Source organism: Oryzias latipes, chromosome 2 (genome assembly GCF_053564925.1).
Source record: "Oryzias latipes strain Hd-rR chromosome 2, Olatipes_Hd-rR_3.1".
Taxonomy (NCBI): domain Eukaryota; kingdom Metazoa; phylum Chordata; class Actinopteri; order Beloniformes; family Adrianichthyidae; genus Oryzias; species Oryzias latipes.
In genome coordinates, this window is record NC_136238.1 from 39,537,228 (window position 1) to 39,551,931 (window position 14,704).

The 14,704-nt window shown below is 42.1% G+C and overlaps 1 protein-coding gene across 1 annotated transcript in view; it reads right to left on the bottom strand.

Annotated features, from left to right (window-relative positions):
- Positions 1-1,339, bottom strand: part of LOC101174729 (aryl hydrocarbon receptor) — a 54,795-nt gene extending 53,456 nt beyond the window's left edge. The window contains exon 1 of the mRNA XM_011481447.4: positions 823-1,339. Within this exon, the coding sequence (XP_011479749.1) occupies positions 823-881 (59 nt within the window). The 5' untranslated portion in view covers positions 882-1,339. The remainder of the gene's footprint in view (positions 1-822) is intronic.
- Between the last annotated feature and the right edge of the window lie 13,365 nt (positions 1,340-14,704).

A 14,704-nucleotide genomic window follows, 5' to 3' on the forward strand; every position in this document is an offset into this window, starting at 1 on the left:
TCCAAATGGTCCTTCCTGTTTGGAACACCAGGGGGGAGGGATCACTCAGACTCAGTCCAGTTCTCCTATACAGTCCATGATGTTTGTTTCAACTATTTTAAGGATATTGAAATAATAGTTAGATCATAATTTGGTTTTAAATGGGTCAAAGCCCTTATGTACTACTTCAACTAATGTACAATGGAATTAACCAAAAGTCAGCCTTAAAAACCTAGTAGAACATAAAATACACGTTTTTATCAAGTCCATCAGAGCACAAACACAAATTTGATGACGCCACTGCGCGTCAGCCTTCGGGAGGCATGAATGATTTTCTGGTGAACCGGTGGTGGGTGAACTGTGGTCGGGGCCCTGCACGCTTCCTCGCTGAGGGGGAATCCACAGCGAGCGAGCGCGCGCGCGCCGTGGATCAAAAGTCACGAGAAAGCGGTGTGATGAGGTTCACTGATGTGGGGTTTCGCTGTCTCCGCCTCTACCGCACACTCAGACACGGCTTCATGCAAATATTTTGGGATTTGATAAGAAGAAACAAGGGGAGGGGGGCGGGGGATACCTCTTCACTCGGTGGACTTTAAGCGCACGCGGCAGGAAAGTCAAAAACACTGACCTAGCTCTCAATTTTCGACACAAAACATGAACTGATTCGTTTTAAATCATCAAAGTTGTGACTAAAAATCACCTAACAACATTGTTCCCTAAAACATCGTGTTAGTAAAACATTTGAAGCATAAAAAGTGATATTATCAAGTTTAATAATATTTTTCTTTGACTTCAAAAGCAGGCGCGGAGGAATACACCGCGGTTATGAGGTTGAGAACTTACGTTTTCTGGACGGGCTTCTTCCGTTTCTTCACCGCGTACATGGCGGTGCCGGACAGCATGGCGATAAAAGTCAACCCAAGCCACTCAAAAGAAGTCTCTTCTGTTCGGGAATTGAAGAGCGAGGTACGGAGCCCCTCAGGACACTCTTATGGCCGTCAAAATACGCTGGAAGTAGAACATCTGCTGCCGCTTCACGTCCCTTATTTACGCCTCAAAAAACGTTGTATTCCGCTAAAACAAACCGAATAACTTTGTCAGACGGTTCCTCATTCCAGACAGTGGCGCGAGCGCGTAGTTTCTGTGACTTTTTTAAAAGTATATTAACAAACAGACGATTAAAAAAAGAAGTCGGTTTAAAAATAATCAGCGGTGAGTTTTTTAAGGGATTTCTGTGGCTGCGCGTAACCCCGGTTTTGATTTGACAGAGCCGTTGCTGCCGCGGCGCGTTCCTGTCGCGGTTTCACCGTGTACTGTATGTATGTGTCGATGGCCCGCGAGGGCGGAAATATTTAAGGTGGAGCAGATGTAGGGCAAAAGAGAAACGAAGGCAAGGCTGTGAACAGAGGTTTGAATCGGGAGGACCTTAAGAAGGTCATGCAGGTCTTGTGGCGCTTTTAAACACCGTTTACTGTAACTTTGAATGGTTTTACCAAAATATATTCTTAAAGCGACACCGTGCAAATAATATAAAATGTTTTTTTTTAGTTAATAAATTACTAAACATTTTCATGTAAATAAATATTGCTGCTACTAGATAAAATTAACAACATTTTTGAATTAATTTTTCAACGTTATGTTATTAAGTTGCTATATCTATCTATCCATCCATCCATCTATATATATGGTAAACAACAAGGGTCACTTTTTCTTTCTTTCTTCTTAAAAAAAGGAAAAAATATAATAATCCGGAACTAATTTTGAGTCTGAATACACCCAAGTGGCCCAAGAACCGCTCTCTGAATCATCTTTTAAGGTGGTCTTGGTCCGTTTCCAATCGGACTGAGCTCCGGTTCGCTCTGAGTTTCCTCAGTCTGGATTGGCTCCGTGCTCGGAGCGGAACAAATGAACCAAAACGCCCACCGGATATATACAGAGTTTAGTAACCATGACGATGAGATACAGGAACTCATTGAAATGTGGTCATTAAAACCCTCTTCAATGTTTTTGATCAAAATTCTTTGGATTCATCCAAAGCAAAAGTTGTACTTGGTTTTTTGCAGATGATGATGTCCTGTTAGATCCCATAGGGACCTCCGGCAGGCTTCTGAAGAGTTTGGAGCCCTACTACCACACACATTTTTCAAGAAAAGTAAATAACGTTTTTAAATAAAAAAGATCATTAATTTTTTAGAAAATTCAACTTTTTATCACTGGAGTGAATGGGAAACTGCTCTCCTCTGTAGTCGGCCCCTATAGGTTATTACTTTGATGCACTTTCTGGTTTGTGTCCAACGTAGGTAGGTGCTTTCAGAAATAATATCTCAAAAACAAGCTCTAAATTTAATTATTTTTCAAAGATTTTCACTGTGACGTTTGACCTTCATGGGTTTGGGTAGAGCTCCGTCCTTGAGTCTCTTGCCTATTCAATGACTCCAGTTGAGGTGGTCTGGATGCCATCAAAGTTGCGTCCAGTAGGGACTCAAGGGGTTTTAAAGACATTTGTAGAGTACAGAACCTTTTAGAACATCCAGATCCTGGACCATGAAAGGTCTGAGGAAAGAGAACGTTTGTTTTTCATATCCTCAAAAGTGGGGGGAGCTTCCCAGAAATGTGGCGTGACGTCTGAAAAACCGTCAAGCTTTGTGTAACAACACCGACGTCTGGCCACACAAGAGGTGAATCAGTCACTTTAATCGAGGATCCATCGAGAGGTGAAGCGCTGGCAAAGGTTTGGAGTCGAGCTCACATATTTATCCAATGCGCCGGTCATTTGGCCATCCACGACCGTGTCCTCCTACGCCGTGTCAGTGTAAAGTGCGCCGGTCTTTACAAATCTGCAAATGTGATGGATTCTTGCCTCATGTGTCCATTCAGTTCAGCCAAGCTCATCATCATTTATCAGTTTTTGTGTACAGTGACTTGTTTCAGCACGCCAAATGAGATCCCTACAAAAGCAAAAAGGTTTACGTCACAGCATTTATCACGAGGGAACTGGAGTTCTTGTCATTCGTCGCGATGCCTCAGGTGGTGTGACCGTGACGCGTCAAGATTCAAAAACGGTGACGAAAGCAAACAAAAATTCGGTAGAAATATTCATTAAAAACTGATTAGCAAATTGCACCTTTTTGGGGGAAGCTGTGACGGACGGACCAGCTGCTTTGCCACATGCGCTCAATCCAGAAAGCAGTAAAAAATACAAACTAATTCAAAGCAGAGCTTCGAGGACGGGATGAGAAACAGATGCTTTGAAGCTCTAAGCACCTTTAGGGCAGCTGACACATCGGATAATTTCCCTTTTTAAAGTGTGCTGTGGGAGACGCAGGAGGAGGGCGTCATATGTAAATGGTAAGTGGCGTGTACTTCTGGACCGCTTCTCTATATATATTAAGGCCCAAAGTTCTTTACAGTCGCAGTCCCATTCACCCATTCACATTCTTCTTATGCCAACCTTCAGTGGGGCGAAAAAGTATTTAGTCAGCTACCAATTGTGCAAGTTCTCCCACTTAAAAAGATGGAAGAGGCCTGTAATTTTCATCATAGGTAAACTATTAGAGACAAAATGAGAAAAGAAATCCAGAAAATCCCTTTGTCTGACTTTTAAAGAATTTATTTGTAAATTATGGTGGAAAATAAGTATTTGATCAATGACAAAAGTTCAACTCAGTGCTTTGTTAAATGCCCTTTGTTGGCAATGACAGCAGTCAAACGTTTTCTGCAAGTTTTCACAAACTTTTGCTGGTATTTTGGCCCATTCCTCCATGCAGATCTCCTCTAGAGCAGTGATGTTTTGGAGCTGCCGCTGGGCAACACAGACTTTCAACTGCCTCCAAAGACTTTCTGCGGGGTTGAGATCTGGAGACTGACTAGAACGCTCCAGGACCTTGAAATGCTTCTTACGAAGCCACTCCTTCTCCTTGGTGTGTTTGGGAAAAAAGATGTGCTCATTTTCAAATTGACGTGAAAATCGATGTTGAACAAAGTAGGGTATCACTATCGAATTTTTATTGGCTACATATTCAGCAACTGTAAGACCAGGGGCCTCATTTATAAACGTTGCGTACGCACAAAAGAAGGCGTACGCCACTCTCTACGCAGTAGTTGAGATTTATAAAAAGCAAACTTGACGGGAAAATGTGCGGTCCTTCACGCAAGCTCTGACCCAGGCGTACGCACAAAAACGGGTGAAATGAGAAACGGCGACACCGTCGGCAGATGGAAGAAACACGTGAAAGTGACAATCCTGCCTCTCAGAAATAACATGAAGACTTCACAAAGCAAGTCTTACAATTAACAGCTACACAAACACCCGTTTGATCGATCAGCAGTGAAACAAACAAAACAATCAAACGAAAATTACAACAGAAATTCAAATGAACACTTATTTGGAAAAAGAAAAGTGAAATATGTTCTGCAATATTGGCATGTTGTGCAATTCATCCTCATAAATAATATAGTTAACAGAACGAAATAATGTACAAAACTGATATTCCCGTCAATGTGTCCGTCTGGAGGAGCAGACAAAGGTGTGGGCGTGCGGACGGACGTACTAATTATCCACTGGGGAAAGTTGTTTTCATATTAAAACATTTCTTCATAAGCTATGGAAGTATGGTATTCATGCATATGCCTTTAGTTTGTTTTATTTTTGATAAAACAATGTATGGCGTATGTCTCAACCATTCAGAAAGCAACAAGAAATTACATTTGCGCAGATCAATTTCCCATTTCCACGTCGATTATTACCGACATCTGTAGCTTGTCAGATGTAATTAAATGGAGGGAAATAAAATGCCCCATCACAATGCGTAATGACGCACAATGGCTGATCTTACGCTCTTAGAAGATGTGGCAAATGGAAGAATTCGGAGTGAACGCATTTTTAGACAGCAAGAAGACGTGCTGGCAAATGAGGACGAGTGGCTTATGAGCCGGTTCCGACTTCCTCCAGCCGTCCTGTTGGACCTCTGCGGGCTTTTGGGCCCGGCGTTACAGAGGAGCACTCGGAGGAACCACGCGTGTCACCCGGTGCATCTGGCGCTCCGGTCCCCCCGGCGCATGCATCTGGCGCTCCGGTGTCCCCCCCCCCGCCCCCCCCCGATGGAGCGCTGTAGCCTCACAACCGAATGGTTGTGAGGCTACAGCATTTACGGCGTCCGCCACCGTTTGCCGCTCACGTGCCTTTTTGGCATTAGTAATGCCCACACTGTGCCCTCAGAACAACACTTTTCTCCTTTTTTCCACCTCGCCAACGATAACTTTTACTTCACATTGAGTGAAGTTACGTTTTTTTGATTTCCTCTCGGTGTTTGCCATGGTTCCGCAATCAATGAATATTCATTTGTGGGCGTTTCACAGACTATTTATGGACAAATATGGGCGTGTCATGAAGCCGCAAAAAGCTGCGCTGCATTTAGAATCGGTTGTGATTTATTAAGGGAAAGATGCGTAGGATGTGCGTGCGCACGGTTTTATAAATCCGAATATTTCTTTGCGTACGCACGTCCTATGTTTCATCCGTACGCCACTTCTGACGCAAATCCTACGCAAAGCTTTATAAATGAGGCCCCACAGAGCTTTAGCACCAACGTTGACATTCTCTTGACTAACGTAACTCGTCAAGTGTTAATACAATTAGCATAAATTGAGAAGCCCCTTTCTTTCCTTTTTCCAACCATTAGCATGCCTGGTTGATTATATTCTATTGTACTAAATAACCATAAAAAGCATGCAGTTAAATGGTTTAACGTGGATTCTTAGTGACCACGCAAGATTTAAATACTGTTCCAGAGTCCACTTGATTCTTTACAGCATGGTTCGCTAAAATGATCATTTCTAAAATGATTTAAAAAAAAAAAACAAATTTTAATCACCTGCTTAATATGAGGGATAAAAGTTAGGTTAGAGTTAAAAGTAACCCCAAGGTTCTAGCAGTTTTTGAATAACTTAATGAAAAATCGCCTGATGATTGATAGATTCCAGACTGCTGTCGTCCAACTGATATCGTACATTAGCAGTACTCGGGGGTCGGGGGCCCATCAATGACCGGACGTCAATCTGGCAATCCCGGCCACCGTGGGTCCAATCGGGGAGACGGCATTGATTCGTTCATTCATTTTCTGTACCGCTTTGTCCCTTTCGGGGTCACGGGGCTGCCGTGAATTCGGGTTGATGCTGAAAAGAATATGAAGAAGACAGAAGATTCATAGAAGAGGAGCAGGGCGGACAAGAAGGGTGGAGAAGAAGAGGTTGTTGGTTGTAGCACAGAGTGTTGCTCAGACAGTAAATAGACAGTTTAGATACCCCAGAGCTATCAGGTGGCGGGGGGCACTTGATTTGAACTGCTGTCGGGGGACATTTACACATCGTCCAATCAGAGCTGCTGATGGCACTGAAGCTGCCCAACTTCGTAAAGGCGTCATCCCCACCTGACCGACTGCCGCCGTCTGCATTCGTGACCATGCCATTGATTTTTCAATCAGAAGCTAATCTTGAAGATTCTGCGATTGCACAGTGGCGGCTGTATTTGTGACCGTAGCCTAAGAAAGAAGAACTCTATAAAGAATCGGGTGCTAGGAGTCCAGGACAACCGCAAACCATAAAAATGTCGACTACAAGTTATGTAAGGGTTAATGGCCGACGAAGTGTGCGTTATTACTTTTTAACGCATGCCGTGGAGGTTGCTTCCGCGAAGTGTGTTAAAAAGTAATAATGCACAGTTTGAAGGCCATTAACCCGCTTATACCATGGTCACTTACAAAAGCAATACATAATAACCAGTTTCTAGTCCTTAATTCTTGGAGGTTTTTTCTGATTTGGATCGCTTTTCTCACAAAAAAACGTGCCACATCACATAACAAATAGTCCGCGTCGTGCAGTCAAGATTCGGCGATATGTATATATGTGCTGATATTTCCAATGGGTTGAATAAAGCATCTGTTCAGAGAGAAAGTTCACCTCTTCACGCTTCTTTTTTTCCAAAGGATGAAGTAAAAGGTTTTTTTAAAGAAGCCGGTACAAAACAAAACATACAAAACATTTAAGCTAGGTGACCGGAACTTCTTTTTTCACAGTGCGGTTTTCAAGTTTTAATGCACACCCAGCAGCCAATCAGAATCGAGTATTCACCTGGACCATGGTTTAAGTGAGATTTAAGTGTCTTATGTCCACATCTATGTCTTTGTGGCTTTTATTTGTCAACATTTAGCAAATTGTGAAAAAACAGCCTTATTGTCAAAACTGGAACCAGAAAAGTTTTTTTTTAACTCAAACTGTATATGGAAACTGCAGGATTTATTTTGTGTTGCCTTTAGGTGAAAGGCAGAGTTGTGTCTTTGTGCTGTGAACATGTGGCGCCTCCTGGCACGGCCAAAATGCCTGATTTAAAATAACACGGCAGGAAAGCTCGCTCCTTTTACTGCATTTGGCCTCAAAGGAGCCTTTTCAGTTGGTCTGTGCCTCCTTCTTCAGAGGAGGAAAAGTTGATTTGTGCCGCTGAGTCATACCGACGCCTGCAGACGCTAACGAGTGCGGGCCATCGCCGCTCCTAATTCCCAAATCCTCCAAAATTTATAGCCGGCCATAAAATTCACGAAAGCCTCCATAAAGTGGAACGTTTTTACTTTCCTCTGATCAGTTTGTCCGACAGATTAACAATACGACTGGTTCTGGTCGCCGGGATCAGTCGAGGGACAGTTAGATTTTGTCCGTGACCTAGCTTGAAGTCTGACGTTAGCTGGGTGTTGTGCCGCAGCAGGCAGCCGCGCATTTTTTAAATTTTTTTATGACAACATGCAGCAGTGGCGGCGGTATTTACGCAGCAGTAAAAAAAAAACTAAAATACAACTCATGAACTTTCTCAGCTTCTCCTTTTGTAATTTAGAGCGGTTCGGAAGTAGAAAGCTCCACGTGTCGCTAAGGAACCCGATAATTAGACTCACAAGGACTTCCTACCGAACACCATAAAACTCTTAAAAGAAGTCTTTTTTTTCTAAAGGACCAACAATTTCTGACAAGTTGGCACATATGTTTAGTAAGTTTAACCACAAATACAATCACAATGGGTGCCCTTTTAATAAAGCACGACATAAACTATAATAAAAAAAGTGTTTTATATACACTTTTTAACAAAAATAAATCTTTTTAAAGCCAAAATGTTCTTTCGAAGATAAAATTAAATTAAATCTGCATTTTAGATCTGAAAAATAAATTCCAGCAAATTTCTAAAGGAAACAATTTGATTAAACTCACCAAAAATTTTGAAAAAGCTGAAAATTGAATTTATGTTAAAACCCAAAACCTTCGACGGACATCCGCGCACATTGACGAATGACAAACGCAAGAAACACAAATGAATTATTACGCACGTCTCACAAAAAAACGAATTTTCATTTCTGGGAAATGCGCGAAATGTACAATATATTTTAGCGCTTTAATATTCTTTAACCATGACTGCAAACTAAGTTTGTTTTGTCAATTAGAAATAATTTTTTTCCAACTGCTCTCATATGGTTCTCCTTACGTTCCCCCTCCAGACTAAATTTTTGTTTTGAATGAATGACAAAACATCTGCATTTTCATCAAATCACCTTCAGATTATTCGGTTCCGTCGGTAGTTTGACTGATTATCCTTCTGACACCGTTTTCTAGCGAGCATCGGACGTCTCTGTTTCCGACTTTTCTGCTCCTTATTAAGGTTAAACCCTTTTTTTTTTGTCCCCCTTCAAACCACATAACCATCTGCTGCTTTTGGTTCAAGTTAGAAACAGGAGGAAGGGTTTTTGGGGCCAAAGCGTTCTGGCACTCACAGCTACAAACAAACATCTGGCCACCGTCGGATACAGGAGGTAGATCAGAGTTCTGATTAAAGGTCGCGGCCTCTGGAAATTACAGATCGGTTGCGGTCTTGGCGTTTCTGCATCGCGCTGCCCGGGAACGGCTTGGACTTTGCTGGATTGGAGGAAACATGACCTTTTTTTTTTGAGTGGGTGAAGGAGAAGCAGATGTGAGCGAGCTGAGATGGTGACTTGTATCAAGCTGAACCTGCTCCAGCAACATTTATTGTATTTGTGTATTTAATACCACAGGGTGTAAACACATGTTGGAAAACAGGGAGATCTTTTAATTTATTAACATATTTGTTTGTTTGTTTACTTATTTATTTATTTAATTTGAATTTTTTTTTTAAATATAAAAAGAAAATGAATGCATTATTCATTTATATTTTATTATAACATTTTTTAAAGGGGAGATCTTGACAATAGCAAATATAAAGTCATTTTTCTAAATCGTTCAACTAAATGATTAAAAATGTATTTACTTTCACACTGCACTTATAAGGACAGACCAAACTATCTTCACCACTGCATACACAGATTTTTACACATTTGGTTATGAAAAAGTACTTGTAAAACAGTAAATTCTTTAAGGCCGTGTCACAGAGCCACACATTTTGCGCGTTTGCGAGGTATTTAAAGACGGTCTTTCGTGATACATACATGATATAGGTCATTTGTAAGGGTGTCGGCCAAAAGCTCTTTACATGAATCCGACTTTTAACTGTTCAAAATTTTTGGTTGGTTGAGATATATGGCATTTACACGTATTTTTTGTAGTTTATATGCAACTGTTCTGTAAATCTTACACAATTGTGCATGACTTTTGCAAGATGCATACACAAATTTCTGGCTTTCCATGATCGCTCTACGTATGTTTAACAGGCTTTACACGCACGTACGGTGCACATATCACAAAAGAATTATGTAATTGACGCGCAACTCACTAATGATTTGCATACAAACGGTACAATAAGAACAAACTGTTCATGTTCTGTGTTAATTTACGTGTTCTTTACGTGGTTTATTTGTACTTCTTCCGTGGTTTTTTACGTGGGTCATTCATGATACATCTGAGAAAATTTCGCGTAAAGACCACAACCTTTCACACTTTTTCCACGTATATTCACGTATGACCGATTTCCATCAATGCAATATGCACAAAATAGATGTGGTGGCTGTGTGACAGCGCCTTTAGTGACATGCACCCAAACGGGGGGTTTTGCGTTGTCCAGGCCTGTGGAGGGTCATGAAGAGAAGTGGTCAGTTCAAGGTGGGTCTCAAAGAGTGCAGGTGTATCTTGAGGCTCGTTGAAAATGGTACGATTCTCGTGGGCATGTTTAAAGTATTATGAAGCATTCATAAGTTCCACCCATTTTTCACAGCCATTACCGGATATGAAAACTGGACTGAGTGACCCCCTCCCCTGTGGCTCCAACATGGCGGCATCCATGTCATAAAAAATAGCAACTGAACTGACTTAATTTCGTTGGAACAGGAAGTTTGGTCAGTTCTCATATACAGTCCGTGATTACGATGTGCACGTGTCGTACTGTGCCCTCATGCTTTAGATGTAAGTAAAGCATTAGTCACAACTACCCTTACGACTAAATTCAAGCTGTCTGCAGACAGAAAATGGATCAATATCTCCAGGGTAGCAGCATGCACTTGTTTTGTGAACGACACTTAAAGGCAACAGAAAGTCATTTTTTATTTTCTGTTGCATTTAAGTGTTGTTCACAAAGTTATTTGATGCTAAACTTGGCAAACATGGTCATTTCTATTACCAAGTCAGTTTTCTTTGGCAACAGGTTGATGGCATTCTTGCACCTGTGAGCACAAGAGTGCGTCTTTGTTGGATTACACAGCAGAGGCCAATAGCTGCAATAACAAAAATACCTGATGATCCTTTAATTCCAGAGCCGTGAAATGGCAGGTCGTTCAATGATACTGAAAGGATCCGGGAAAACAGGCGTGAGGCTAAAAGGATTACTCTATTCTCAATCTAGACAGAACAACACCCCTCGTGTCTGATTAAGAACTGAAGTGTGAGAGATATTGACTGTGTGATCCCAGCTTAATGCTGTTGAAAGACCTGTCTTCAAGTTCATCCTAATACTGATCTCTTTTAAGGACTTTTGGTTCAGTTCTTTTGAGTTTGTTTAGAAAGCGTCAGTCCACAACCAAGGTCGTCTCAAAGAGGAACGCCAAAAGCAAAAAAACATCAACAATGAGCTTTAACCCTTGTGCTATCTTAGATGACCCCACCCTTACATTGACGTGTTCTCCCTACCATGACAAAGGTGGATAAAGGTGGAAAGATTTCATGTAATCCATGGACACCAGTGAGGTTCACAAATCATTGAAGGAAAAAAGGTTCAGAGCACTGTCTAGTGGGTCTAGATGACCCAACTCCCAACGTTAAAGCGCCTAGGATAGCACAAGGGTTAATATCAATTCTATGGAGGTGACTGATAACCCTTGTGTTGTGTTTGGCTCCAAACTGACCCGTAGAATTGACCGTTAACCATTGTGGTGTGTTTGGGTCCAAACTGACCCGTAGAAGTGACTGTTAACCCTTGTGGTGTGTTTGGGTCCAAACTGACCCGTAGAAGTGACTGCTAACCCTTGTGGTGTGTTTTGGCCCAAATTGACCCTTAGAAGTGACCGTTGACATCACAGCTGTTTTCAAACCCATAATCAGTCAGTCTGCCTAATTAAAGGGAGACAAATAGTCATGTTGCTGTTTGGTGAAAAGGTGTGTACCACACTGAACATGGACAATAGAATGTGAAGGAGAGAATTGTCCCAGAACATTAGAAACACAATTATAGACAAACATCGTAAAGGTAAAGGCTATAAAACCATCTCTAAGCAGCTTGAAGTTCATGTGACGACAGTGGCACATATTATTCAGAAGTTTAAGACCCACGGGACAGTAGCCAACCTCCCTGGACGTGGCCGGAAGAGGAAAATTTATGACAAATTGAGGAGACGGATAGTTGGAACTGTATCCAAAGAGCCCAGAACAACCTCCAAAGACATTAAAGGTGAACTCCTAGATCAAAGTACATCAGTGTCAAATCGCACCATTCGTGGTTGTTTGAGCCAGAGTGGACTTCGTGGGAGACGACCAAGGAGGACACCACTGTTGAAAGGAAATCATAAAAAAGCCAGACTGGAATTTGTAAAAATGCAAGTTGACAAGCCACGCAGCTTCTGGGAAAATGTCCTTTGGACAGATGAGACAAAACTGGAGCTTTTTGGTAAGACACATCAGCTCTATGTTGGTAGACTCAAAAATGAAGCATACAAGGAAAAGAACACTGTCCCTACTGTGAAACATGGAGGAGGCTCAGTTCTGTTTTGGGGCGGCTTTGCTGCATCTGTCACAGGGTGTCTTGAAGTTGTGCAAGGTCAAATGAAATCTCCAGATGATCAAGGCATTCTGGGTAGAAATGAGCTGCCTAGTGTCAGAAAGCTTGGTCTCAGTCGCAGGCCATGGGTCTTCCAACAGGGCAACGATCCAAAACACACAGCCAAAAACCCCAAAATTGGCTAAGAGAAAAGTGTTGGACTATTCTGAAGTGGCCTTCTGTGAGCCCAGATCTGAATCCCATTGAACATCTGTGGAAGGAGCTGAAACATTTGGAGAAGACACCTGTCAAACCTGAGACAACTGGAGCAGTTTGCTCATGAGGAGTGGGCCAAAATACCTGTGGACAGGTGCAGAAGGCTCATTGACAAATACAGAAACGGTTTAATTGCAGTGATTGCCTCAAAGGGTTGTGCAACAAAATGTTAAGAGATGGGTACCATCATTTTTGTCCAACCCTATTTCATTAGTTCGTTTTTTTAAGTAAAGTAATGGGTGATTTTAATTATTTAATTTTCTATAAATTTTAATTTATTGTTACTTTTAAACGTTTCAAGTCATTTCAGTGAGCAATGTTGGATTTTCTTTCTTTAACTGAGGGGTACCAACAATTTTGTCCACCACTGTAAATCTTACGCAAAAGAGTTTGAGTTTTGCAAGATACAAACACAGATTTTTGGTTTTCCACCACCGTTACAGGTATGTCGAACTGACTTCTCCCGTATGTACAACCGATGTATAACTTTCATAAAACGTTCAAATAGCTTAATTGACCTACGAATCACTAATGTAATCGACATTAACAGCTCAAAAATCAGGCACGATTCACGTTTAACGTTGATTTATGTGTTCTTTGCATGTTTTATTCCTATTTTTTTTTGTGCTTTTAACTTGGTTCATTCATGATACATCTGTGAAAACTAAAGACCACGACTTTTCTCACTTTTTCCGTGACCAATTTTCATCCGTGCAATAAGCGCATTATGGACGTAGCCGCTGTGTGTGTGCCTTTAAAGTTGCGTTGCGGATGGACCGCCGTGAGACGTAGGTGTGACGATTTAATGAACATTCTATATCTTAGTGTCAACGCAATAGAGACGCACTGCAAACGGACCAGTGGGAATAGATCAGCCTCAAGGCTGTAGCAAAATAAAACCTTTTAGTTTTCAACGCAGTAACACAAATTTGTGCTTTTTTTTGCATCCAATTTTTCTATACCACTATCGTAAAGTGACTCATTGGGATTCTTGTGCAGCCTTTGCTTATCAAGCCGTGAGCACCATCCCGTTCCTCAGTGCGCTACAGAAAACAGAGGGACTGAGTAACGCTAAAGCCTCAAAGCTCTGAGATGAATCTCATGGATTTCAATCCAGCGCTCAGTATTGCTGCCAGCTGGATCAGGTAGTCGCCCCTCTGTGTTCCAAAAAACCTTTTCCACATTATAACAAATGACTGTAAAGCCGTTGACAGAGCGCCTGAGCAAACAATGGCGGCTTTGCCAAATTTCCAATGAATTTTGCGGAGCTTTCCTATTAGTGGAACCTCTGCAGTCCCTGGAAGTGCTGTTCCTTTGATTGTCCGTCAGCAGTTATGCTTCAGATCAAAAGCGCGGCGAAGTCATGAATAACATTTGGATTAGCCAGTTTTTCCTGGTCGTAGAGCTAGATCATTTGCAGGAAAAGCCGTCACTTAGTCTTATCGAATTTGTTTTCCTTTTAAAGTTCTCCGTCTGTTTGACCCGACAGCCACCAGCCGACTCAAACCTTGTGGAATCCGCCAGAGCAAATGCAGCCCTTGTGTGCACCGCCTTCTGTCTCTGGTGGAGAGTTGGGGAAGACTTAGTGAATTTTGCGAAGCCTATGAATTTCGATGCATGCAAATGGACACAGCAGGCATTCAAATGTTGGGTGATAGTGTAACAGTGAAGACAAAGCTTTTCCTGCTTACCTGTGAGCATATGACTCACCTGATTTGGCTCAAAATGTTACTGTTATTATGAGGATTCTGCACCTGTGTTTTTGTGGTGTGTTTGTCATGTTCTGGTTTCCTTATCAGTCCCGCCTGGTTGGGGTGGAACATCCACAGCTGGCTTCATTTCGTTAATCACCCTTAGTTTATTTAGGTGTCTGGTTTTCAGTGTCAGGTCATCTGTTCGGTTTTGTTCTGCGTTGTAACCCTTTTTGTTGCTCCCATGCTTTTATCACGTTTCAGCTTTTGTGTTAGATGTTCCTGTCACTAACCCCCCTGCATTTTGGGCCTTCCACTACCAGTTTCTGACAGATTGACCGGACCGCCTTGGACCCAGCAGGATAGTGCCACGCCAGATGGGTCTGCCTGCAGCAGTGTTCATGTGATTCCATTCCACGTCCAGCCTGTGCAGTCCTGACGGTGATTGCCGGGCCATCCTTCGAGTTTCGTGTTCCTGTGAAAGGGGTGCCGGCCGGGGCTGCTCCTCTACATGTGTCTGTTTTTGATGAGGGTCAATGGGACCCGTCCTTCATGATCCCTGTTTCAT